Source organism: Diplotaxodon limnothrissa, linkage group LG7 (assembly GCF_057381915.1).
Source record: "Diplotaxodon limnothrissa isolate DT_005_m linkage group LG7, D_limnothrissa_male_GT1.1, whole genome shotgun sequence".
NCBI lineage: Eukaryota > Metazoa > Chordata > Actinopteri > Cichliformes > Cichlidae > Diplotaxodon > Diplotaxodon limnothrissa.
The window spans coordinates 10,900,311-10,928,272 of record NC_140602.1 but is presented as its reverse complement, the minus strand read 5'-3'; the positions used below and the strand labels follow the sequence as shown (position 1 = coordinate 10,928,272).

Below are 27,962 nucleotides of genomic sequence, written 5' to 3'. Positions count from 1 at the left end.
AGTGTTACAATATTTATAAAAACCAACAAACACAGTATGTGGAGTCCACAGGTCATGGAGGTTCATCTGGAAATCTTTCCATTGTATACAGTAACATGGGGCTGATGCAGTGACAGTGCATGCGTGTGAAATTATAAGTGAGTGTCCACTTATTCAGTAACTGTGGCATTTGAGGAGCTGCCATGAATGATCTTTGGACACTTCTCTTGTGGTATGCAGTAGTTGTTGTGTAGGACCAGACCAGCAGGACACTGACATCCTGGAACACAGGGCTTGAAACAGTGGCTTTCTATCACTCCCAGAGGTACATCGACATTAAAGCAGGTTACAGGACAAGGGGGGCCGCACTCATCAAACACAAAGCCCCTCTCCACTGGGCAGCCCACAGCTGTGGAAGACAGGAGCAAAGAAAAAACTGTGAGCACTATAGCTTCAAGCATATGTCTTATTTTGACCTTTACTGATCCTCAGCAGAAATTTCCGGGTGGCTGACAGCAGTGAGGCCAATGGCTGTTTATTTTTAATTCAGAATGAATCATATTGCATTACTTCCTTATAACATTAAGCAGTTTATGTCATGGAACGCCGTGTGGCAAGCAGACTGTGGACCCAGAGGCAGGACACAGGAAGAGAAATAAACTCAAAAACTCAGCTTTGCTTGCTGGCAAATTACAGAAATTACACAAACCAAACCGAAAAATAGGACTCTAGGAGAACACACGGACAAGAGAGCGCACAGCAAAAGGGAGGACGTGACAAAGAACACATTTTAGTCAAAATAGCCAAGAGGAGATTAGAGCAAACAAGATGAGAGACTATCAAAATAAAACAGGAAGTAGCAGAACATGAGAACAGAAACACAGACCTGAAACAAAGACAGAAAAGGAAACAAACACAAAGAAGGAAACACCAAGGACAAAACACAGGGATGAGGTTAGGACACACATGGGAACATTAAGAAGACAGGAATACACAGAAACTCAGGATATAAAACATAAACTGAAACCAACTGAAAACTAGACAAGACCCAAAATTTAAAAAGCTGGGCCCGTGACAGTTTAAAGTTGGTTATGAAGCTGACAGCTGGTTGCCGGCATGCACGCTCGATGTGAAATGATAATATACATCCTAGAGTATATTTGCCACTTTCTGGTGATTTACTCACCACACAGAGACGCGCTCCTCCACTGCACGATGACTCCTGCTGCTCTGCACTGGCTCGCGTAGGCCTCCAACGTGTCACAAAGACAGTCATCAGTATTGGCACCGCAAGCACAGAGGTCGTAAACACAAGCTCCGTACCACTGTTCAGGAGGCACCACGGGATGACAGGGCTTAAAGATGGCAGACTTCAGGATTTTACAGCGAGTGTTGGCCCCCTTTTTGGCCTGGTAGCCTGCATCCTTACAAGGGTCAACATTCTCGCCAGGACGACAGGAGGAGCGGAAATGGGTACCATTTGTGACCTTAAATGACAAAAAGTTATTTCATTTGCATGCAGTCAAAATCAGTGATAAGCTATGTATTTTATAGAGTCTCTGTATTACTGCTGTGTATTGATTTTACCCTCCAGCTGTTTCCAAATTCAGACTCAGATAGGGTGATTCCTCCATTTGGCATCCGGAGGTCATCCTGGTAGTAGTTGTTGAAGTTTCCACAAAGACCACAGGTGTGGCCCTTATAGGAGCCTGGCACACTTACTTCTACATGTGAACGAGGACTCCACAGCACCTAAGGTGGGCGAGTGGATGTACCAGTTTGTTACAAAACTGGGAGTGACCAAATTTGTGAGAAGGTAAAGAGACAGAAAAACAAAGAGTACTGCACCTTCAGACCAATGTTAGTGTTGAGTAAAATTGTGTTGGTTTGCCGTTCGATATAGATGTATGGTTCCCTGAGAAATGGCAAAGTTACAGCCTCATCATTCACCTGGATAAAAGAGGAGATGGATGAGTGAATGCACTAAGCATAAAATTCACTGGGTAAAACCCTTTATGGTCTATTTACATACAAACCTTCACAATCCAGTCCTGCAGTAGCTGCACTGTGACATCACCCAAAAACACAGTAACCTCTTTAGTCCAGGACACTCCTTTACGTCCACGATCATCATTTGTAGCATGAACACTGTAAAAACAAAAATGTGCTTTCTTGTTTTGTTACTTGTTACCTTTTAGCAAAATTTTGTTCTTTAAATACAATAACAATGCATCTATTTTCTGAAACACCTCCAGTTCCAGCCAGCTAGGATGTCCAAGACTATTTTTTCTGTGAGGCAATGATGGCAACTGCACCTCTTGGGGAGGTACTCCATATCATCAACCTCAACACAGAACCAGTACTGTTCTGGTTTGTTTGAACAGAAAAAGAATCTCTTTTTCATTAGTGCTGTCAAAATTAACGCATTAACGCAAAATAATCCACCATCATGCTTAACGCGTTTATAAATTTTAACTCGATGAACACATCTGGAGCACACAATGACTCAAAATACTCGAAACGATTCTGTCTATGTCTAATATATATATATATATATATATATATATATATATATATATATATATATATATATATATATATATATATATATATATATATATATATATATTAGCGCCACCGAAAATTAACGAGTTAACGCGAATTAATCCCCATTGCGATTAAAACTTTTAACGCAATTAATGCATCCGGGAGAAGATTGAAGAAAACTATTCAAATTCTATTTGAATTTCTTGTTTATTCTACATTTACTTTATTATATTGCATAAATGTCAGTTAGAAGCTTAAATATAAAGTTGAAAAAAATCAAGTTATCAGGATCAAGTAATTGCGATTAATCGCGATTAATTACAGATAATTGTGAGATTAATTTGTTAATTTCTTTTAATCTATTGACAGCACTACTTTTTATACAATTAATTATTATAGATATTGTTTGGGATGAATTTCACCTGAAATCTCCACTCTCACAATCCTGTGTCAGGACATATGTGCACGTTCCCTGGAAGTGCAGCATGCGGCCATCGAAGGTCCGGTAATGAGGATCGCCAAAGGCACTGCAAGTAGCTGGACGAGGAAGGCAATGAGGACAACACAAACCTGGGATAACTGCAGGCATCTCATCCTGGCAGTAAAACACACAAACAGACTGTGTTAACACTGGCTGTGTGAGAATATGATGAACCTAAAATGATTTAAAAAACAAAAAGTCTGCAGTGACAAAATGTGCTCTGTGAAAATAGCCAGCGTGTGAACACAGATGAGAAACGTCAGATAATAACTGATTCTCTGCAAATTGATGGGTGAGCATCATGGGAACATTTCAGATAATCATGAAACGCCATTAAAAAATTTTTGTGTGTGTGTTTTTCAATAACACTCACATTTGCACAGGTGAGGGGAGGGCAGCGTTCACTGCGACAGTGTACGTCTCCAGACAAACACGTGCAGCTGGTGCATTCATCCACCTCCCAGTGTTCATTGGAGTGAAACACTGTCCCCTGGTACAAACACGACACCTCCGAGTCTACAACACATATGCACAACAAAGTTTAATCTTTGTAAAGAATACACCCCATCCATCTGTCACATCATTCCAGTGTCGAATACCCAGAGGTGAAAAGCCAGCAGCTGTTTTTATTTTGTGATACCTTGACATTCATAGCAGCATCTCCCAGGAAGTTTCACTTGCTTTTGTCCTTCCAGACAAATGGCAGGTAAACACTCTTCAATGCTGCACTCAATGTAGCCCAACTGAGGATGCAACCACAAACAGACTTCTTAAGAAAATAATCTCAGTAAATAAAAAAAGGTCTATTTTAGAAATGCTATTTTTTTTAAATATAACATTAGTGGCAACGTGCTGGTGTGCCTTCCACCTAAGTCTGTGGCCTTTCTGTGTGGAGTTAGCATGTTCTCTGCGTGGGTTCTCTCTGCATTCTCTAGTTTTCTCCCACAGTCCAAAGACACGCATGGGTTTAGGTTAAGTGTTAATTTTAACCCCTGTGATTGGAGATCTTTCCAGAATACCCTGCCTCTCGCCCTATGTCAACTGGGATAGGCTCCAACACTCCCAAGACCATGAATTGGATAGGGGATAAGTTGGATCAGATGTATGTATGTGTGAATGGAGAATCATATTAATATTATGTCTTCAGTTAGGTGAAATTTAAGTGTTTTCCTTAGCTTAACGATCAAAATCAACCCCTCAGTATTTGCAGCTGGAGAGCGCTGGACCCTTCTTTTTGTGTCTTTTAAGTCATTCCTCAAAAACTAAACCCTTCCACTTGTATTTGTGTACCACATTATTTTTTAACATACATACATACATACATACATACATACATATATATATATATATATATATATATATACATATATATATATATATATTAGGGGTGCAACGATACACAAAATTCACGGTTCGGTTCGGTTCGATACTTTGGTGTCACGGTTCGATATTTTTTCGATACAAAAAAAAATGTTCATGCCTTTTTAATTTGTCATTTATTAAAATTATAATATAATATAATATTGCACTGCGCTCAGTGAATCTGCGTTCGACTACTCCGCCTAGGCTGCACTGTCGAGCGCAGATCCACTGAGCGCTCAACACAGACAGCATCGTCAGAAGAAAAGTTGATAAAATAAATGAAAAATTTTGTATTGTTCATACATATGCGTACCGAACCAAAAGTACTGTATCGAACGGTTCAATATCGATTCGAGTATTGTTGCACCCCTAATATATATATATATATATTAGGGGTGCAACAATACTCGAATCACGGTTCGGTTCGGTTCGATACTTTGGTGTCACGGTTTGATATTTTTCTGATACAAAAAAAAATGTTCATGCCTTTTTAATTTGTCGTTTATTAAATTTTCACGGCACATTCCGCACCACATCTCTGTGCGTTCATCATTTGTTTGAAGCCAGCTCACCTCCTGCAACTACTTTTCCGAGAATACGTGCTTCTTTTGTGGTTCGGACTCCTTCTGACATTTCTTTGGAGGTGGAGGAACATCACAGTAATTGCTTAAAGGAGCTTCTTCGACATCTTTAAGAGTTCTAAACAAATGTCTGTCCTCCTCCTGAAAATCTTATGTAGCAAACACGCGTTGCAACTTCTTATCTTGTGCGCGTTTTTTATTTTGACAGCGAATGCGCACCTGCGGACCACTTATGTGCACCCCTGGTTATTTAGCTCGTCATATTGCAGCCACAGAAATTCTTTTGTCCATGAAACCATAAAGCTGCACTTTATTTTTGCCTTATAGTCTGATTTGTCATAACTTTTCCATTTTGTGGTAAGCTTTTCTTTGGCTGTCACTTCTTTACCCTGACCTGTCTTATTTGGCTCAGCAGAACTAAAATATATATCCTGCTGCTTTTACACACGCACTCACACAACGCTCAGCGATTCTCTGCGTGATCAACCTCTCACATGTTTAAGCTTGCTGCGGGAGATTTCACTTGTCATGTTTGCGTAGTAAGCTAACGATTGATAAGACGATGTCAGAGGAATTGGTGCGCAAATTATCATCACTCACCAATCAGTGCTGTCGCTCTCTATACACAGTTCGCGCGATTGCAAAGTGAAAGCAAAAAACAAGCACAAATTCAAACGCGATTTCAATATGTCACATATTGACAGTGGCTCACCGATGCCAATGACATAATTACCCAGCTACGTTTCCGAAAGAATATATATATATATATATATATATATATATATATACATACATACATACATACATACAAATATATATATATATATATATATATATATATATATATATATATATATATATATATATATATATATATATATATATATATATATTCTTTATGATGGGTGTCTATATTCTTTATGATGGGTGTCTAGATTTCTGTTGACTTACAAAACAGGTGCATGTGACACAGTCATCTTTGCTGTCTTTCCAGCTGGTGCCGTTCACAACACGCCTGTTCTGATCCTCAATTACACAATCTGCGAAGAACAGAGGAGAGCCAACATATACAGAGATGTATTAATACCAAGAATCTAAATGTTAAGACTGCTGCTGTTCTATCACATTATACCTTTACACACTGGGCAGCATGAGTCTGGAGGGGTGAACTGCTCATTTAGAGGACAGGTGAGTAGTGGGCAGACTTTGTGTAAGCAAGTCCATGTCAGGTCCTGTACGGGAGATCACCCAAAGACAGCATCACCCCATAATGAAACTCTGTAGTTGCTGAAATATCCTAACTGTAAATATTTTATTCCATATCTGTGAGGTATCACACCAAAGTGTTGTTGTTTTACCTTACACTGGCAGGTAAAACAGGGGTCATCTGTTGCCAACACCTCATTACCAATCAGTGCAGGGGTACAGTTACTGAGAGGCTCTAAATATAGACACATATGTTAGAGAGCTCAGCAATACTGCAGAGATAATACACATATAATTTATTTATTCATTTGTTTGCTACTAACGTGCACAGACAGGACAGCAAGAGTCCGGTCCAGAGAACAAGATGTTGCCCTTAGGACAGTCAACCAGACTGGGACACTGCTTTCGGTAACACTTCAGGTGCTGTTCTCCATCCGGCATCACCTGAGAAACACACAAAATGTCAAGAAACTGCTTCAGATTTTACTATTACAGCTTCTATCACTCCATTTATCCATCTATCTATATTTATTTAATGATGAAATCTCACTGAAATCAAATATCTTCCAAAGAGAAATCCTTGCATTATTTTTACGTTATTTCTGTCTTTCTGTTTTTACTGCTTCAAGCAATTTTGCTACAGTAAGTAGAACTGAAGCTTAACTGACTTTGAAAACATCATTCATCACTTTGACTTAAAATACTAAACCCTGCACGGATCGCACATTGTGTGACACAAATAGGGTGTGGGAAGCAGACTGAACAAATTCCATAAATGGTAAATGGTAAATGGCCTGTATTTATATAGCGCTTTACTAGTCCCTAAGGACCCCAAAGCGCTTTACATATCCAGTCATCCACCCATTCACGCACACATTCACACACTGGTGATGGCAAGCTACATTGTAGCCACAGCCACCCTGGGGCGCACTGACAGAGGCGAGGCTGCCGGACACTGGCGCCACCGGGCCCTCTGACCATAAAGCAAAGTAACAAAAACTAAAGGCACTTAGTAGAAAAAAACGGGAAACACAACTGGAAGTATAACAGACGGCACAACAGAGAATGAAGAGAAGATAGGATTTATATATAAAGATAACTGGCTAAGTGGGGACAGGAAGGGAATCAGAAACAGCTAAACATAATCAAGGTAATCAGCAAACAGGAAGCAAGCCCAAGACAACACACCAAAGAGATGCTAACTGACAAAGTGAAACAGGAAATCTAGAAGATAACTAAGCACAGAGACACACAAAGACAGGAAAACTGGGAAACAGTATTGAAAAAGCATTCCACAACACAAGGATCAGATCTGAGAACTGTAAAAACGTTTATTCTAAGGTTGTCACATGATATTTTCATACCACTTTTATAACACACATGAGATAATATCTTGTCATTTGTGTCAGTACAGTAATGGCATATCTAGAATCTCACTATCAATCTGAGTAATGAAACTGTAAGACTGTGAATTCCCTGTTTTAAACACAGATTTAGTATAGCCAATAAGTTATAATAAAAAAATTACCTAAACCAAAATTTCATGATCCAATACAGAGATGATTTTTATTTGTTTCATACCTCACATGTGCAGATCTGACAGGGGTCATTGGCTGGATGGAAACTGTCCCCTGGTCCATATACTTTGCCCTCAAATACACAGTCTGCTCAAAAAATAATGACAGATTGTGACAATAAAAGAATATGAACACATATATTTTATATTAAATGTATGGCTTTCACTACTGTATGGCTACGTATGGGTTTCACTACTGGGAGAGACTGCAGAGAAACAGAAACTAAGAAAATGTAAGGCGAATATGCTTACCAGCACACATTGGGCAGCACTCCCCAGGCACACTGATGAAGTTAACACATGGAGACAGACAGTGTACTTCAGAGCAGGTGGTCACACCATCCACGCACATACATGTCATACATGGAGTTGAGTCTGCAAACCAGCTGCTGCCCTCTGTATGCTCCTCTCCCGCATAAACACAACCTGAGAAGGAAAAGTGAGTCACTGACAAACTATTCCACCTGTGATCAGAGCTTCCATTAGTTTATTTACCTCTACAACGAGGACAGCAGGCTCCTGGATCAGTCACCTGATGCACACAAGCAAGCTTAGGACACTCAGGAACTGCACAATGCACCTCTCCTGCCTGTGAGAATATCACAGATCAGCACTTCAATACAAGAAAGGAAATATGGAGAAGAATAAAATCTATATCTGCAAACAAGATTTATAAAGTCAGACCTTACAGATGCAGGTGGAGCAGTGGTTTGAACTCAGGGTCCACGTCTGCCCATCACTGAACTCCTGTCCATTCAGCATACATACTGAGTCACATGACCAAGAGTAGCAGAGAAAGAAAATGTTGGAGAAGTCAGTCAGAGTTTGTTCTAATGTTGTGTATATTACAGTACAGGGTGGGATTACCAACCCAGAGTGCAGGCCTGGGAAGGTAAGCCGACAAAATATGGCATTAAGACTGATGAACAAGCGACTGTGAGTGGGCCATGGTTTAAACATAAATGTTAAAAACTGACAAAAAGGTAGAAGATTGAGTGTGGAAGAAAAAACTGTGTAAAGTTGTAGTGTAGGATATATTATTAGTTCTGTCAGAATTACTTATATTACTTCTCTCTCAACTACAGTAATTTAAAATTGGACACAAGGGTTTTGAGCCTCCCCATCATTCTGCATGAAAAGGGTAAAGGCAGGGAGAGCACGATCAGGAGTCCTGACAGAACAGAGCAGGTTATCGGTGACAATAAGCATTGAATTAAGTCAGAAATAGCATTAAAAGCACAAAATGGAAAATGTGGGTGTGTAAAGGAGCTTGTGGGGTAACAGTAGCTGTTGCAGGCTGAAGCAGCTTAAGTAGCATATCCCATATGAGATATGGCCAATAGAATGCACAGAAGGGTATCAGCTGAGCCTTCACCTGATGTTGGCTGTAATTGAAATCATCCGGGTTTGTGAAATTATACTGCAGGCAAAGCCATCATTGGGACGAAAACACACACACTGCAGCTGCCAGGGAATGGTGCAAGGTGGTGATATGTGCTGGATGATGGTCATGACCTCTTTCTTCATTGACCAGTAGAAGGTCATACAGTACACCTGGAACTTCCTCTGTTAGGTATCTATATTTTCAGCTTGTTCTTCAGCCACATGTAGGCTTTGAGTCTTGCACCACATTTTTCACTGTCTGCATTGCCTTATATTGTGGTACCGATAGTGATGAGTAAGTAGAGCCCATGTGCTGAAGAGACCTGTTAATCTCACTGATTGATGTTTGGGCCCCACATTTTTTTAAATGAATTTCTTTCGCTTTCAACCTCACACTCATTCTCAGCATTAAGAATGCTCCACTAACTTCTCCTAAAGGCTCCTTTCATCCCAGCAGAATCACATTAATATGTTCTTTGGTTTTTCTTGTAGAACTTTGAAGGGGGGAAAAGAAAACATCAAACGACATTTCACAAAAGAAACAGACAAGTTCTGACAAACAAAAGAAAACATGCAATGACGTCACAACAAAGAAAAACACAAATTGTTATGATGTTTTCCCAATAATCTCTAACTTCTTCTTCTTTCACCTGCTGTCATTATGGGTCACCACAGCGGTTTATCAGCCTCTATTTCACCCTATCCCCAGCATCTTTTTCTGCCACGCCAACTCTCGGCATGTCCTCGTTCACTACATGAATCTTCTCTGTGGCCTTCCTCTTTTCCTGGCAGCCTGGCAACTCCATCCTAAACATCCTTTGCCAAACATACACACCATCCCTCCTCTGCACATGTCCAAATCATCTCAGCCTTGCCTCTCTAACCTTTCCAAAATGCTCAACCTCAGCTGAGCCTCTAATATATTCATTTCATATCCTGTCAATTCTGGTTACTCCTAATCAGAATCTTAGCATCTTAACTCTGCCACCTTGAACTCCGTCTCTTGTCTTTTTTTTCGTTTTTTTAATAGTGCCACTGACTCTAAACCACTCTCACTATAGATCACAATATTGTCTAGAAATATAAAGTCCACAAAGACTCCAGTCTGTCTTTCTCTGTCAGACTGTCCATCAGCATTGCAAACGAGAATTGGCTCAAAGCACATTCCTGATGTACTCCTACTCCCACTATGAACCCATATGTCATTTCATTTTTCTTAGTTTCTTTTTTCTTTTCAAACTTTTAAAACTCTCAGATGCATTTAAAAAAATTTTTTCTGTTCTTCAGTCCTCTGGTAACTAAAATGTCAAAACCTTAAGCAATTTAGTCAAATCCTAAGGCCATGCAGTTCCACAGACCTTAGACAGCACACAGGAACAATAACTGTGTTTTCAAAAGGATCACTGACCACTTAGTAACAGTCTCCAACTAAACGTATTACCAAATGGATCACGGGACCAAACTGTTGAAAGTTTGCTGTGGTGGTATGTTTATTGAGTATTCTGGTACCAATTCAGAGAGTGGGTCTGGGAAGGTAATCCAACCCTGACCCACTGACAAAACACAACATTTATACTGGTGAACAAGAGTATGGGCTGGGTATGGTTTACATGCAAGTGTTAAACAGTGACAAAACATATAAGGTGGAGGGTCTGGAAGACAACAACTGGGTGACAAGATCAAGGACTAAACAAAGACTTATTATGACAAAATAAAGTGGTGACAGGGTCAAGGGGTCTGGGTAGACAACTGACTTCTTGTTACAGGGGTTGTAACCAGGAACAAAATGATAAAGGTCAGTGATTCAGCATCTCAAGTTAGTGAGCGTCTTAATAGTCTTCGTCCAAAGGAAGCAGATTTCCAAATTAGTCCATAAAAGGTGAAAATAACGTGTTCCAAGTTGTTGAGATGTGTAATTTTTGTGATCAGGTGCTTGAATTCAAAATGGGATTTATACTCTTTGTACTTCTGTGACATTTCTGTTTAACAGTGTGAAAACAGTAAAGATTACATACTAATGCAGGTTAATTTTCTGTGAAGCCCTTGTTATATTTAAAAAGTGAATACATACGGGATCCTAGCTTTCTTTATAATGAATTGTTGGCTGTGTGTTTATCGTTTCAGGATGTACCTGAGCACGGCTCTGACATGGAAACGTGTTGAGCGCAGGGTGCTTGTTGGCAGCCGTCGGACACACATTCAACAGTGCCCGCGACACAGGTGCAGCTCTGGCATTGGTTTGATGGGGGCCTGAAGCTTTCGCCGTTAGAATAAACAGCATCCTCATAGAAACAGCAGTCACAGATGGGGCAGCATTCCCCAGGACGTGTCACTGGATTGCTACAGGTAATGCTTGGACAAGATTCCTGCTCACATACCACACCACCATTCTACACAACACACATACAAACACACACAAAAAAGCAAGTGCAAATTAATGCCTGGTAAAAAGTCACTTCTAATATGAAGAGTTATTATAGTTTTAAATGAGTTTTTAATTTTATTTCATTTTGACTTTTTGTTTTTACTTCAGTTTTAATTCAGTTTTTTGTTTCGGTTTAGTTTTTATTGTTTGAAAATATTTAATTTTAGTTATGTTTTTATTAGTTTCAGTGTTAGATTTAGTCTTTTTGAATTGTGGATAGATACATATGTTAGAGACAAGACTTTTTTTTACAATAAAAACACATAACCTTTTGAAAGTAGTTAAACCAAAGTCTTTTTAGATATAATAAAATAAATATATATAAAAATAAAATATCCATCAAAGCCTCATGAGGGAAACTGTAATAATATTTTTTAAACAAACTAACAAATATTAAAACAACAGGGAGTGAAAACATTTCCTGGCAGTTTTTCAAAATAAAAGAAAAATTCACCAAATTGTAATGTGCTGATGGGGTTAGGGTTGTGCTATTAAACAAATTGTTAGCTAAATGTATCTTCCTTAAGTAACATATACTGTTTAAATGGTTTACATGTGGTTACAAAACATTTGTAGCTTGCTTCTTTTAAGTCCTCAAATGTTTCTTTACAGCTCTGGTGACTCTGGAGGCTATGTGACTACAGTGAACTTATTGTCACGCTCAACAAACCAGTTTAAGATGATCTGAGCTTTGTGCGTTATCCTGCTCAATGCAGCAGTATGGTGCTCTGTGGTCATAAAGTGATAGACATGGGCAGAAACAATACTCGGGTTGGTTGTGGCATTTGAACAATGCTCAGTTGGAACTAGGGAATCATTTGCAACTGGTGCATATCAAATAACATCTGCCATCTTCTGTGAAAAAGCAAGCTATAAACTTTCCGAGCATACATAATCTGAAATGACAGATATTTGCAGGTTTGGTTCTTAATATAAGCCTGTAATCTCTAAAGTTTCTGATTTCTGATTTTTCTGTGTATACTGAATGTCACAGTTGATAGAGCTGAAAATGATGCATGGCAGTACCTGACAGGAGCAGCGCTGACAGCTATCTGTAGGGTGTGCAAATTGCTCCCCACTCAAACAGTCGCGTCCATAGAAGTTACATCCATCACACACTTCACATGCGCAGCTGTTGAGAGTTGGATGTGGGCATGACACAGCAGGGCATTTTCTTTGCTCACACACTACCTCTCCTCTCTAAAAAAAACAACCAAAACCCAAACAAAAATAAAACATGATGCCATGATGGTGAACTTAATAAGCGGTTTAAATAATGCGTTGCTCTCGCTCACTGAACATCTGCAGTCCTCGCACGCTTTTTCTTGTTCAAGGAGAATCTGTCCATCAGCATAAGTCAGACCTTCAAAACGACAACCTGCATACACAATAAAGCATCAGTTACCTACTTATTCTACTTAACATGAGCTGCGATGTGTTGATCGCTGATACCTCCACAAACTGGGCAACCACAAGCATCAGCGACTGGATTAGGACAAAGGGCTTCAGGACACCGCTTCCTCCTACATTGCACCGAGCCTCTCTGTAAGAGAAATAAGCATGACATGGTGTCTAAAGCTAATAGGAATGTCTGTGTGGGTGTGCTGATACTACCTGGCAAATACATTCATAGCAAGGGTTTCCTGGGTCAGGAATGGACTGTCCATTGATGAGGACTGCGCCATTATAGGAACAGCCTGTCAAATAAAGATGTGTTTAGTTGGTCAAATTGTAAAAATTGGGGGAAAATATCAGTGTGGGCACAGTTAGTTTATTAAGCGTTCATACGGTCACATTCTCCACAGCATTGTCTTGGTGGTTTGTAAGGGTGACTGCACTTTTCATCACAGGGTATCCTGGAGCACGTGACATCGCCTCCGTAACAGTGACAGACAACACAGGGGTCGCTGCCATCATGAAACTCAGTGCCGTCAAGATATTCTCTACCATTATACATGCAGCCTGCAAGAAGAAATTTACAGTTTAATACATGCAAAAAAAGATCATTTTTAAATGACTTTAACTGAGGCCAGTGATTGGTGCATTGGCTCAGGTTCTCACCATCACAGGACATGCAGCAATCTCTCTGGACTGGGTGTTTACAGTTGGAGGGAGGACAGCGTTTCCTCTGACACTGGACAGAGCCGTCACGGCAAGCACACTCAACACATGGCTCTGATGGGTTATCCCACATCTCCCCATTAACTCGCTGTTGATCTTCATATAAGCAGCCTGAGAAAAAGAGAGAGAGAGAAAAATAATTGATAATAAAGACGCAATAAACAACTGCATCAAATATCAGTAGTGTTCTGATCTTTAATTAAGGACATGACAACTTGTACCTTCGCAGCTCCGACAGCAGTCTTGTTTGATGGGGTGAGAACAGTGAGCGAACGGGCAGCGCTTTCGTTTACAGCGAACTGTCCCGTTGGTGCAGGCACATGATCGACAGTCGTTATTGGGGTCGCTGAAATGCTCCAAGTGACTGTAGGAGCTTTGTTCATACACACAGTCTGACTGAGGAGCTGAAGAAAACAAAAACTGTGAAATTATTTACCATAAAAACTTTCAGGAGTCAGCTTCATAGTCGTTGGTATAACTTATATTTTGCCATCACCAAATCATTTTTGTATTTATATTTAAATTATATTATACTATTCTCTCATTATATATGTATGTAAAGCATACAAACACAGTATTTGACCAGTTCCTATTTGCAGTGTAGTCCTGAAACTGCTATTATTCCTCTTCCTCCTCCATCGTCACAGCAGATTGTCTGCCTCCATTTCACCCAATCTCTAGCATCCTCTTCAGTCACACCAACTTTCTCCATGTCCTCCTTCGCTACATCCATGACACTCCTCTGTGGTCTTCCTCTTTTCCTTCTGCCTGGCAACTCCATATTCAAAACCATTTACCCCTTACATCCACTCTCTTTCCTCTGCACATGTCCAGCCCATTTCAAGTTCGCCTCCCTAGCGTTGCCTCTAACCTCAACCTAAGCTGTTCCTAATATTTCTAATCCTGTCCATCCTGGTTACTCCCAACAAAAATCATAGCATCTCCACTCTTGGCCGTTTCCCTCACCACCTAAGTTTTAATTTCCCGGTCATCTGCTAATTCTTTCCTACGACCCAGAGCCTGCCTCAACTCCTTCCTGAACTCTGCACTCTTTTTCAACTCCCATTATTTAATCCTTGCCTCTGCCTTCACTTGCTTTCTGTTCTTGATTTCCAAATTCATCCTACAGACTACCTAATGAAGCTGCTTAGCTACATTCTCCACTTGCAGTCTCCAACCTCTTTCAGATTGCACCCTCTGCACAAGATGTAGTCCGCCTGTCTCCACTCTTTCCTATCTTACCCTATCCTACCCTGTTCTTCTCCCTTCTTGAAATATGCTTTCCCAAAAATTTTCATCCTTTTTGCAAAGCCAACTGCCATCTTTCCTTCCACATTTCTCTGCTTATCACATACCTATCCAGCACCTCACTGCCTCGGTTGTCAATATCTACGTGTCCATGTAAGTCTGTTCAATCTCTCTTCCTTTGAGATTATCCCCCCTCCATTTGGCTCCTTATTGTCACCATGGTAGAACAGTTTAAATCCACCTCCGATGCTCCTTGCTTTTGTGCACACAGCCTTCCTATCTAGCGTCCTTTTTCTCCATCACATCAGCCACCTTTCTTCCTTTACCAATCATAATTCCTACATTTAGAGTCCCTACTCCTACCTTTCCCCCTCTTTTGCTGCTTCTGTATATGCCTTCCCCCACTCCCCTACCTTTGTCTTCACTCAAAAAAACTATTACTAGATGTAGTTTACATTACTAGTGTAAACTTTTGAATTGTGGAGTGACGAAGAGTGCCTTTTTCTTGGTTCAAAGTAGATTTGTGAATTTTTTTATTTGAGGGGGGTAACTGTGCTTTGTACTACTTTTTCTAGATATTTTAAGTAATCAAAAAAGATAAAGAGAATTCTGCAAGAGCAAAAATGGCTTGTATAACAGTGAAAAAAGGCTTTTTAAAACTCTATTTTGTGGCATATTTGGCTGGTGATTCTCTCATGCAATTTTACTGTTGCACTGGAAATTCATTTAGCTAATGCTTTAAAATAACTTTTCAAACAAGCGCCCCAGAAGGACTCTGTTCTTGCATATCCTTACCAGGACACTGGGGACAGCACTCTCCTTGTATCACATGAGGGTTAGAGCAGGTCAGTGGTGGACACCTCTTCATCAGACACTGGACATTTCCATTCTATGACAAACACAAACAGAAATGAAAACCTGCTTTAAGAAGGCAACATGTTATTGAATTAGGTGTTGTACTCATTATTCTTACAGTGCAGCTGCATGTCCTGCATGAGTCAGTAGGATGGGGAAATTGTTGTCCATTGGAATATTCTTTCCCTACATAGCTGCAGCCTGCAGCAGTAAAACAAGCAATGTTGTAATTATGAGATCCTAATTTCTCAGAGTTGTTTATTTTCCTTACAGCAAATGTAAACTTTCTCACCATTGCAGTTGTTCTGGCAGCACTGCCCAGGCATCGGTGCATTACAGCGAGGCTCAGAACATTGTGCCTGATGGCAGTCAATCCTTCCACTCGCACATGTGCACTCCTCACACACACTCACGGGGTTGGGAAAAACATCTCCATTCAAAAACACACGGTTTTCATAGGAGCAGTCTGACAAGAACAAACACACACATTACAGTCACCTCACTCAGAATAGATCACGTTTACCTATGATAAGAATCACAGTCTGAGTTTTAGGTACCTCGACATCTGGGGCAACAGTCTCCAGGTGGGGTGTAGGAGTCCCTGCAGTTAAGCTGAGGACAAGATTGTCTCTCACACTGAACAGTGCCATGCTGAGCATAAGATGAAAGGAGAAGATGTTAGCAGGTGCAAAGATAAAAAGTGATAGGGAATGTGTTAATGAATGGATTCTTACCAGACAAGTGCAGGTGTGGCAAGGTTGGTCAGGGGTCGCGAAACTCTGACCATTGCTATAGACACGTTGGTTATAAGTGCAGCTGTCACAGACTGAACAACAGGAGCCTAAAAAACGAGACAGAGTATTCAGTTTGTTAAAGTATCTCAAAAAATGTGGAATTTGTGAAAAAGTTCATTTTTTCCATAATTTAATTAAGAAACATAAACGTAATATTTTACACATTCATTTCACAAAGTTCAGCAGACACAACCACACTCATGGGGAAGCCTGCTGACTTGAAAATGTCCACACTCCTCAAGGAGAGTAAGCCTTTGCCGAGTAGGCTGGCTTGACTGATCATAGTTTGATATATAGATGCCTGATTTTCACCAGACACACGGCCTAATCATCAAAATTAAAACAAAACAAAAAAGACATATTTCAATTAATGTGTAATAAATATAGCATTTATAAGAGTTAGGGTCACAGTCTTACCAGTAATCCTGGTGGGATGCAGACAGTTGTTGGCAGCACACTGTGTGCGTGTGCATAAGGCCTCTCCATTTGCACAGGTACAGCTGGAACAAGGACCCTCAGGCTGCCAGTTGGACCCCTCATCATATTCCACTCCATCCAGTTCACATGCTGCAATGAGAAAAGAAGGTTTTCATACAGGACACTCACTCGTATGAACCTGCACTCTAAATGTGTATGAGTCAGAAGTTACTTTTGCAGACTGGACAACAAAGATGTGGGTGTCTAATTGGATTGGAGCAGCGGACAGGAGGGCACTTTTCTTCGTTGCAAATTACATTTCCACTCTAAACCAGAGAAGCAACAAAAGAAATGTCAAAGATATTAATGGGCATAAAAAGTGCTATGATCTAGAAAAGAAAAATGCATGAAACAAATGAAGAATCATGCCTCCTCTTGAGTGAAAAAACAAAGAGATTTTTGCACTAGACACACACTTTCTTTGGGTGTATATTGCATAAACTTGCCTTACACCTGCACTGCAGGCAGGGTCCACCCCCAGAAGGGCTGAAAATTTCCCCATCAGCATACACCCTCTGTTCATACTCACACTCTGGAGGAACAAACACAGATAGCTGATTGGTTGTTTCTGTGAAAGTTGAAATGTAGAGGGAACTAGATGCATATTTTGACACTGACCATTGCATGAGGCACAACATTCTCCTCTGTGCTTAGCTGGATGAGTACACTGTGGTGTAGGACATAATGCAGCCATGTGTTCACATGACACTTGACCTGCCTAGCAAAGAAATTGAATATGTATCACTTATTCTTTTAACCTTAGTTGTCACAAATATCATGGCTACTCTGTAAGTTTTGATACATTTTTATTCAGACTTTGTCAGTTTAAACTCACAGAGCAGTAGCATTGGAGGCAGGGGTCTCTCTTTGAGGTGAACCTCTCTCCATTCACATACACTTCGGACTCATATTCACACTGCTCGCATCTACAGGTTCACGTAAACATTGATTAAATATATTTAAAAACAACAAAAAAGGTGAAACTGTACAGGCTTAAATATGATACGGATGATGGTGGTAGGCGGGCTTGTTACCGTGGACAACACTCCCCAGCATGATATACTGGATTGTTACAAGATGGAGCAGAACAGCGAACGCGTGAACACACCATATTTCCATTCTTTGAGAGAAAGAACAAAAAAAAAAAGATCCTCAATTCATTTACACACATGAAAATCAAATTTAATTGTAACTTATAGACACACCTCACATCTACACTCTTCACAGGGGTCTCCAACAGGGATCACAGCTCCATTAGGGACTTCATGTCCATTCACATCACAGCCTACAAGACACACAAATAGACACATTATGCCTCTACAGTCTAACACATATACAAACCTTATTACACAAGGCAATTAAGCCCACCTTCACAGACTGGACAGCAGGTATTTGGAGGAGGAGCAGTAGGGTTTCTACAGGGAGTGTAACACTGCTCCCTCTCACAGCGAACATAACCATCCTGTGATGAAGAGTGAACAGCATTATTAGAGATGAAGGTGAGTGACCAGATGAAAACCTGAGCATGTAGTTGCTGTCAGACCCACCAAACACTGGCAGATATCACAAGGACTCTCCACCGACCTCCAAGAGTCTCCATTGTTATAATTTACACCAGAATGGGTGCAACCTGTAAACACACATCACATTATTGTACTATTCCTGTGCTTCTAGGTATGAAGATATTAATCTGTACATCTAAACAGATTTTTATCCACCCTAAACCTTTCTGCAAGAAAGATTCTCAGTACAGAGTTCCTAACAACCCGAAACCAACAAGAAGGTCCATTTGTTTTCATATTTGTTGAGTCCTGTCAATTTTTGTGACATTGACAACTGGAAATTTGAGTATATGTGATTAGGACAGCACATGCTATTTGTTATAGTAAAAAAGTGGAACGCAGAATTATTTTGGATAGCTATAAAAATGCCAGTGTAGGCTTACAAGTTATGCACCATGGGTGATACAGTAAAAAGCATGGATGTGGTGAAGGGGTACATGCAGATGGTTGGTATGACAGAAGAGGATGCAAGGGATAGGGTGAGATGGAGGGAGATGCTCTGCTGTGGTGACCCCTAAAGGGACCAGCCAAAAGAAATAAAAAGAAATGATACAATGAATGCCAGACAGAGTTACCAGTGTGCATAAAATGAATGAATGTGTACCTTGCCAAATAGGCAAGTTTAGTTCCTCTCAAATGTATTGTTTAGTATGCTTTATCTTCTCTGTACTTACCTGTGATTTGCTGGGCACAGCCTCCAGGTACATTCCCCTGTGGGCAGTCTTGAGGGGGGCACTCCCTGTTATCCTCCTATTCAAATTAAGAGAAACACAAAATGAGAAAAGGAATGGAAAAAAGGGCCAAAAGACTTCTTAAGCTTATTTAATATTTTTGATTGTCATTTATTATGAAGTAAACATCAAATACTTACATTGCACGTTTGTGTCTGACAGCCAGGTACATTTTCCTCTCTGCAGTCTTGATTAGGGCATGGCTGTTGAGGGCACTGCCTGTTATCCTATTATTAAAAGGAAGACAAACAAAAATTGAGAAAAAAGGAATGGAAAATAGGACCAGCAGAATTCTTCAAGCTTATTAAATATTTTTGATTGTTATTTATTATGGAAAAATATGAAATACTCACATCACACGTTCGTGTCTGACAGCCAGTTACATTTTCCTCTCTGCAGTCTTGATTAGGGCATGGCTGTTGAGGGCACTGCCTGTTATCCTATTATTAAAAGGAAGACAAACAAAAAAATAAAAAAAAACTAATGGAAAATGGGACCAGCAGACTTCTTCAACCTTATTAAATATTTTTGATTGTTGTTTATTATGGAAAAGAATGAAATACTCACATCACATGTTCGTGTCTGACAGTCAGGTACATTTTCCTGTGGGCAGTTTTGAGGGCTTGGCTGTTGAGGGCACTGCCTGTTATCCTCCTATTTAAATGAAAAGAAAGTAAAATGAGAGAAAGATCCATCCATCCATCTTTTTGCGCATTATCTCTAAGGGAGAGGCCAGCCACCCTTCAAAGGAAGCTCATTTCTGCCGCTTGTGTCCGTAATCTGTTCCTTCAGTCACTACCCACAGCTCGTGACCATAGGTTAGGGTTGGAATCTCGTTCAACCGGTAAATGGAGAGCTTCACGTTTACACTCAGCCCTCTCTTCACCAAGAAAGGACCGGTACAACATCCCCATCACTGTAGCCACAACACCAACCCGTCTGTAGATCTCCCGCTCCCTTCTCTCGTCACTCGTGAACAAGACTTCAAGAAACTCCTCCACTTGGGGCAGGAACTCGTCCCTGACCAGAGTGGGCACTTCCCCTTTTTCCAGCTGAGGACCATGGCCTGAGATTTGGAGGTGCTGATTCTCATTTTCATTGCTTCACACTTGACTGCTGCGAACCATTCCGGTGCGAGCTGGAGGCCATCGCCCGATGAAGGCAACAGAACAACATCAACTGCAAAAAGCAGGGATTTGATTCTGAGAACACACAAGTGGCCACCAGACGCTCACCTTCAGGCACCCTCCCCGGGCCTGGCTTCAGGGCGGGGCCCTGGTGACCATACCCTACGCAGGATGAATTGTTCCCTTGATCGTATACTCACAGGGGTCTTTTATATCGCTCTTTGAAAGAATGAACTGAAAGCAGTGCCAGAAAAGTTCTTTAAATTCATTAAATGTTTTTGACTGTCATGTGGTTAATTATTAAATACTCACATTACACGTTCTTGTCTGACAGTCAGGTACATTCTCCTCTCTGCAGTCTTGATTAGGGCATCGCTGTTGAGGACACTGCCTGTTATCCTCCTATTAAAATGAAAAAATAAGAAAAAAGGAATGGAAAATAGGGGCAGAAGACTTCTTCAAACTTATTAAACATTTTTCCATTTCTTATGGAAAAATATGAAATACTCACATCACACGTTCGTGTCTGACAGTCAGGTACATTTTCCTGTGGGCAGTTTTGAGGACGGCACGGCTGTTGAGGGCACTGCCTGTTATCCTCCTATTTAAATGAAGAGAAACAAAAATGAGAGAAAGAATCAACAGAAAACAGTGTGAGAAAGGTTGTTTGAGCTCATTAAATGTGTTTGAAAATCATCTGTTGTGGTTAATTATTAAATACTCACATTACATGTTCTTCTCTGACAGTCAGGTACATTCTCTCCTGGGCAGTTTTGAGGAGCGCACGGCTGTTGAGGGCACTGCCTGATATCCTCCTATTTAAATGAAGAAAAATAAACATAACATAAGCAATGAACAGGAAACAGGACCAGCAGATTTCTTTAGGTTCATTTATTGTTTTTCATTATTATTTTGTTGCGACTGAATATCAAACACGTACATTACACGCTCTTGTCTGACAGCGATCTTCAGTACAGTTGGACCCATTGTGAAAAGGACAATCTGACTGGACCCCTGGAAATCAAACAAAGTCTTTAGATCACAATTTTTTTCTGCGTCTTTAATTGTAAGTTAGGATTTTATGCAGGCTTGGAGTTTTATTCTGCTTTCTTTCTCTGTGTCTCTCTGTCAACCTTTTTCTCTTTACTCTTTGTTGGATCGATCACCTCTGATTCTGCCCATGGCTTGCTTCCTGCACCTGCAACTCACTGCCTGCCTCATTAGTGCTGTTTTTAACATAGCTAAATACTGTGTTTTTACAAGCAGTAAAGCTTTCATTTCCTATTGAAGTTTACAAGTTGAAATCTTGTTGTAAATAAACCTTGCCAGTTGCTTGACTCTGCTCTTTGGTTGTGTTTATGCTGGAGTGTATACTGTAAATAAGAAAATCTAAATTTTTCTGGTGCCACCCTCTGCCATCTCTGTCTGTCTCCACAGGTTTTCTTTACCTTTTCTCACTGAGTCACTGATGAACATCTGGCTTTGCTCCCTTTCCAGTAATAACAAACAGCATGGTTCTCATGTGATATACACGGGCTTGCCTTTACACACGCATACGCATTTTATGGACTGTAACCATAACCAGAATTGTCTTCATACTTTCCGACGTTAAGTCAGACAAGTCTATTAACACTGCAGGATATTTACTGTGGGCGAAACAGAATGTTAGTTTTCTGAGGGATTCCCTACCAAACAGATGAAATCACGGTCTTAATAACTTCCTCTATTATGTCTTTGTCCATTTAAAAGATTATGTTTATAGTACAGCAATCACTGAAGAGAAAAGTCACATTTATTATAAGCATTTACATTCCTCGTTGAATATAATTTGCTGACCTTGGGTATTTCAGCCTTTAATCAATGTAATGACTCAAACAATGTGTTTGTGTGCAAGAGAAGGCAATAATCACCGCGCAAACAAGAGGTTAGTAAAGCTGCCTACTGTGCCTAAAGGCATTTCCTTTAGCAAGCCAAGAATGCATTTGCTAAAAGTGTGAGTCCACAAGTGTGTGTAATCATGGTGCCCTTGCAGCTGTCTGTTCTACGTATGTACTAGCAATGAAGCAAGTGCCAAAGGTAGGTCAGTGGGGTGTAAGAAAGGGGACAGTGGGCTAAATGTGGGGGAAAAAATGGGAAAATCAAGAGAATACTTAATTAAAGGAATCCTTAATGAGGCTAGTCCAACATCGGCAAAAGCCCCATGTCTTTGTTTCATATGCACATGTATTTTTACACAGTTTCTTCAAATGCACCAAGGAGAACGCGCAGGAACTGCTTAGTTTCAGTGTAGCAACACATTACTGACAAATTATTCAGTTAAAAGATAGACATATTGTTGTTTGGATAGTTTTTTTCTGATGATGGAACGAAACCATTTGAAATCCTTTTTTCCCAGTATTTTCCTGGCTTTCTCATACCCTTTGGGCGATGATGTGGATCGTTTGTGCCCATGTTCATAAGACAGCCGTATACACATAATCACCCCCCCCCCCCCAAAAAAAAGTAGAGAATGAGAATGAATCTAATGAATCTAAGAGGTACTGCAGAGATCATTTCTATGTTGTCACTACAAGTGACGCATTATATGGAATTGAGAAGTACAGAGGTGAAAACACATATGCTGTTTTTTATAATTTGCTGAACTTGTCATTTTCTTCTGCTCACATAAGAGATGCCTTGATTTTAAATGTTTACACATGTAATGGAACCCTTGCCTTTGTTTGCTGATACAGCATCCTCCCAACATGCACTATTTCCAACAGGGACCAAATGAGAGGAAATTAGTGCTGTTCCCAGGGGAGAGGAGGAAGACTTCACAGAGTAGGGGCAGCAACTCGTCCCCGGCCCGGGATGGGCATTCTACTTTTTGCTGGCTGAAAACCATGGCCTCAGGTGCTGATTTTCATTCCTGCCGCTTTACATTTGACTGTGAACTGCTCCAGCATGCTGGAGGACATCACCCGATGAAGCCAACAGAACCACATCATCTGCAAATAGCAGAGATGAGATTCTGAGGCCACCAAAGAGGAACCCTCCTGCTATCTGGCTATGCCTAGAAATTCTGTCTAAAAATTGAACTAAGAAGTAGTTTGACGCAAATCCAAAATTTTGGTTTACTATGTAGATACAGACAGAAAATATAAAACACAATAAGATACATAAACTTGAACAGGAAAGGGTGATAAAATCCACTGACTACCATATATGAGACTAAAGGTTTGCATTCTGTAAATAACAAATCAAAAGCCGATGACAATGAAAGAGAATACTTCATACACTATTAGAAACTAAAAGAAAGCTATAGTAATACAAAACCTGAAAGAAGGTGGCTTCTAAGCTTGCCTTCATTAGCAATTGTGACCAACCTCAAGCCGTTCTGAAGCTCTGCCATGTAATTCAACATAAGGAAATAGTCAAGTAAGACATATTTGGATGCAAATGATCATTTCCCAAATGTTGCCAATACAAACAAATGCAGTAGAATTTTAAACATAGTTTAAAAGATAAAAGCCATTTTATGAAAGCTTGACCTTATTTAACCTTGAAGAAAAGATCAGAGGTAAAAAGTAATGTAAATGGTCTGTATTTGTGTAGCGCTTTTACTAGTGCCTAAGGACCCCAAAGCGCTTTACACAACCAGTCATCCACCCATTCACACATTGGTGATGGCAAGCTACATTGTAGCCACAGCCACCCTGGGGCGCACTGACAGAGGTGAGGCTCCCGGACACTGGCGGCACCGGGCCCTCTGACCACCACCAGTAGGCAACGGATGAAGTGTCTTGCCCAAGGACACAACGACTGAGACTGTCCAAGCCGGGGCTCGAACCGGCAACCTTCCAATTACAAGGCGAACTCCCAACTCTTGAGCCACGATCGCAATACTTAAAATCCCCATATGCCCTATTTTATACTTATATGTTGTCAACACAAATAATGGCAGTAAGAAAAAAAGTTTTAAATAGTTCTATGTAGCATTATCATCACTTTGACCTTTGGATCAATCTATTGATCTTGAAGGAAAGGTCAGAGGTCAAATATGACATATTTTAAATCTTTATATGGTACTTTCTCTACATTGACAATACACACCACACTTAAGAATTATAGTTTCTAATTTATTAGGCTTTTTGTCAGTTTTTCACCAATAAAGTTCACCTTGAAGACCTCGGTGGATCTAAGCCAAATTTTAAAGGATTGTTAACATCACCCCACGCTGGACTTTTACAAAGTTTTATCAGCGATCATTCAAAACCTTATGAGATTTTATATTTACAGACAGTATAACAGACATACACAGAGGAGGAAGGAGGAATTCTCTTAAGGAATCTCTGAGAAACACAAATTTAATGCCAATCTTTTCATGTATAATTGTGTCAGTAGCATTGTTGAAAGGCCCTGAATACATTTTCACCACACAGAGGTTGGACAGCAGTGTTCTTCATAAACATTTTATGAAGCTAGTCTAGTTGACTTCAGTGTGGGTCAAAAATACCTGCCTGTTCTGTTTGTGTCCCCCAGGAAAAACAAAAGCCGTGATAGCTATCAGTAAAGAGCTACTAATTATGTGCAATATTGTTGCTGACAGGAGACACAAAGACATATTTACATTTTCTCCGTATCTTCGTAAATACAACGAATTTAAAATTTGAAAAAACAAAACAATAACATAAAACACCCGTGACAGATCTCACAAACAGACAGAAGCTTAGTCACCTTCTCTGCAATGGTCCTTCAGACATAACTCCAGGAATTTTACACGATTTTGTAGGTTTTTGTTCTGTTATAAAACAAACACACAAACAAAAAAATCTTAGTGTACCCTGCAATTATGTTTCATTATATCATTTTTCATGAAAACTCATACACCAAGTGTGATCTTTACCTGCTCTCTTATGATGCCCAACTCATCAGTCAGCTTTGTCATCTGTCTCTCCAGCTTCCTCAGTGTCTCATCTTTCTGTTCCTGAGAAGCAGAATTATCACCTCGAGGAGGCTCAGCTCCCTGCATCTGATCACTCTGGATCTCCTGAGGATGATAGCTGGTTTGGTCCTGTGATCTGTGGTTTGTTTGAAGTTTACTGGGTAAATCATTGTGAGGTTTGCTGGAGTCAGTCTGGGAATCTGGGTCATGTGCATCTGGAGGAAATAGATGATCTAAAATAAGAATCAGTCAAATGGTGGAACTCCTCAGAAGTGAAATATACTACATTTTTGACACATTATAAGTTCTGACCAAATGGCAGAATGATATCATCATACACTATATGGTCAAAAGTACTGGGCCACCTACACATTAAGCTTACAGGCGGTGCTCAGCCATGCAAACATATGCCATGAAGCTCTGGGTCCACAGTGTTTGCGCTCAGAAGAGGTTTGAAACTCTGCAGAGAGTTGGTGACTTTGACACATCATGCTCCTGAGCACTTGCCGACCTCGCTCTTTAACTTTATCTGGTCTGCAACCCTCTGAGTTGCTGTGGTTCTTAGCTGCTTCCACTTTGCAATAATAGGAAGTTAGTCAGTTACTAGACCCCGTCGCCAGGAACATCAAATCATCTGCTAAAAACCTTGGTAGGCCTCACTGCACCACTGCCTGTGTGAGTACTCTGTTTCACATACTCTGGCTTCATATATTCACATATTTCTTAGGGCTACTGGGTAATTGGTGATCGGCGTGATTGTGATTGTGAATGGTTGTCTGTTTCTATACATTATGTCTGCAATCGACAGGTGACCGTTCCAGGATGTAACCCCACCTTCCTATAAAAACTGTGACGGACGGAGAGATGGAATCTGCTCTTACCTGTAAGATTGCAGCTCCATGGGCGCCTTGGATATGCTTTCAGTGAAATTTCTGCTGCCTTCAAATATCCCTGCATTTGAAAAAATACAGTCAGTACATAAAATATATAATGTATTTGTTATGTAGAATAATGGCATTGATTATGGATATACTGCATATACTTGGATATACTATCTGATGTTTTATTTGTAATTATGCACACGGTAAATCTAAGCTGACTATATTTCCTGGTACTATTTTCAACAAAAGACAGTCTCCTTCGATTACAAGGTTTATAGGACAATACCTAGTATTGTGTAAAATACAAACAGAGTACTGTTAATAAAGAAGTTCAGATGATGTCTCTCTATGTTCTCTGTGTGGAAGCAAATATGCAGTAAGCAAAGTAAACTCACACTAAATTTACTGCTTCTCTTCCCTAATGTGCTGCCAAGAGTGATGAGAACATCTTGAGGCAGTTCTAGGTTGATCCTGTTCTCATTTTCTATCGGAAAAACTGCAGCTTCTTGACAGTCCACAAAAAATGCCAGTCTGTCAGGCTCCAGGCTCACAGCCAGATGACCCCACTTTTCACTTGCAAAAGGGTTTGTGTCCAGAAGGTTAATGCTGGCAAAGTCGTGCGCTCTTCCTTCAACCTGGTAGTCCACACGCAGGGTGTTATTGACAGTGGAGGAGATGATCTGGAGTATAGGCGAAGATGCAGACGAAAGAGAAAAGATGGTGGCAGTGGATCGAGGCGCCTGGCGCCCCACCACATGAACACCCATGCTACCCTGAAGGTTGGAGTACAGGAAGTGAGAATATTCAGCGGGAAGTGTCAGGTGGGGTGCTCTGTTACGTAGTTTGTAGATCATGCCGCTGCTCGCACTTTTTCGGTGAGGTAGGTTTAGTGCTTCCACAAGATCAATTACTATAAAAGAAATAAGAGACACTGTCACATTCACATCCATATGACATGAGTTCTGGAGTAGAGTACTGTGATTTCTGGGTTATGATGATTGTGAAGCTTTGTGTGAGAGATCTACTGGTCAGTGACCTCAGTGACCTGAAACCAAGATCACCCTTATCTCATCTGTCTGCAATTTCAACTTATGACTCTCTTTAAATCTGATATCTGGTGCTTCAGGACCAGATAGAAATGGAACATGACAATAAAAGCTTGTTTTGTTGTTCGTAGATGTATTTATATTATGTTGAAGTATTGTGAAGTAGATGGACATGCATACAAGGTGAAAAGCAATCACTGCTAGAGGCAAATTGTCCTTTCCAAATGTCAGATTTTGAACTTTTTAAAAACTAAAACTATAGTTTCTTCGAAAATGAACACTCAATATAAACAAATGTGGGACTGGGCAAGAATGAACATTAAAAATCATTAATTACATGTCAGCTTTTGTATTGTGATTTTTTAAAAAGACATTATATCAAGCTTAAGTATTTAAATACCAGGGTTTACTAAAACAAAAAACAACTCCCCACATACCATTTATAGCTCCACTGACTGTGAACAGATTAATTCACACTTAAAGTTATAATTTAAGAAAGTTCGATCAAAACAGTAAAATAAACAATCCATGACCCCCGTGACCCTGTGTGTTAACTTACCATTCTCGTTATCTGCACTAGACTGTCCGTGCAAGAAGAACACGAAGAGCAAATGTATCTCCAGCAGCACAACCGCTCTGAGTTTCCTCTCCATTCT

At 40.3% G+C, this 27,962-nt stretch overlaps 1 protein-coding gene across 1 annotated transcript; it reads right to left on the bottom strand.

Moving 5' to 3' along the window:
• Positions 1-105: 105 nt before the first annotated feature.
• On the bottom strand, positions 106-27,962 carry kcp (kielin cysteine rich BMP regulator). Its single transcript, XM_085357378.1, has 50 exons — positions 27,866-27,962; positions 26,656-27,170; positions 26,261-26,330; positions 25,341-25,612; positions 25,172-25,235; positions 21,396-21,469; positions 21,181-21,270; positions 20,967-21,056; positions 20,768-20,857; positions 19,682-19,768; positions 19,469-19,555; positions 19,272-19,347; positions 18,583-18,665; positions 18,404-18,497; positions 18,241-18,320; positions 18,070-18,155; positions 17,871-17,961; positions 17,654-17,753; positions 17,482-17,567; positions 17,208-17,301; positions 16,976-17,125; positions 16,499-16,605; positions 16,322-16,415; positions 16,057-16,230; positions 15,883-15,965; positions 15,705-15,798; positions 13,883-14,065; positions 13,602-13,772; positions 13,329-13,502; positions 13,155-13,237; positions 12,993-13,083; positions 12,836-12,918; positions 12,567-12,740; positions 11,247-11,505; positions 8,417-8,499; positions 8,228-8,321; positions 7,985-8,158; positions 7,738-7,820; positions 6,480-6,600; positions 6,309-6,391; positions 6,083-6,182; positions 5,902-5,990; positions 3,648-3,750; positions 3,381-3,523; positions 2,949-3,121; positions 2,016-2,127; positions 1,828-1,929; positions 1,567-1,731; positions 1,166-1,466; positions 106-388 (listed from the first exon to the last, which is right to left on the bottom strand). The coding sequence occupies exons 1-50, from the start codon at positions 27,957-27,959 to the stop codon at positions 150-152; spliced, it is 6,408 nt and encodes a 2,135-aa protein (XP_085213504.1). The 5' UTR covers positions 27,960-27,962; the 3' UTR covers positions 106-149.

What these genes read in the sequence shown, in the direction of transcription:
- kcp (XM_085357378.1), bottom strand. Translation starts at nt 27,959, where the DNA reads ATGGAGAGGAAACTCAGAGCGGTTGTGCTGCTGGAGATACATTTGCTC. An exon ending in GCTATGAATGTATTTGCCAG is followed by an intron (nt 13,084 to 13,154) that starts GTAGTATCAGCA and finishes TTTCTCTTACAG; the next exon opens with AGAGGCTCGGTGCAATGTAG. An exon ending in ACACTAACATTGGTCTGAAG is followed by an intron (nt 1,732 to 1,827) that starts GTGCAGTACTCT and finishes CGCCCACCTTAG; the next exon opens with GTGCTGTGGAGTCCTCGTTC.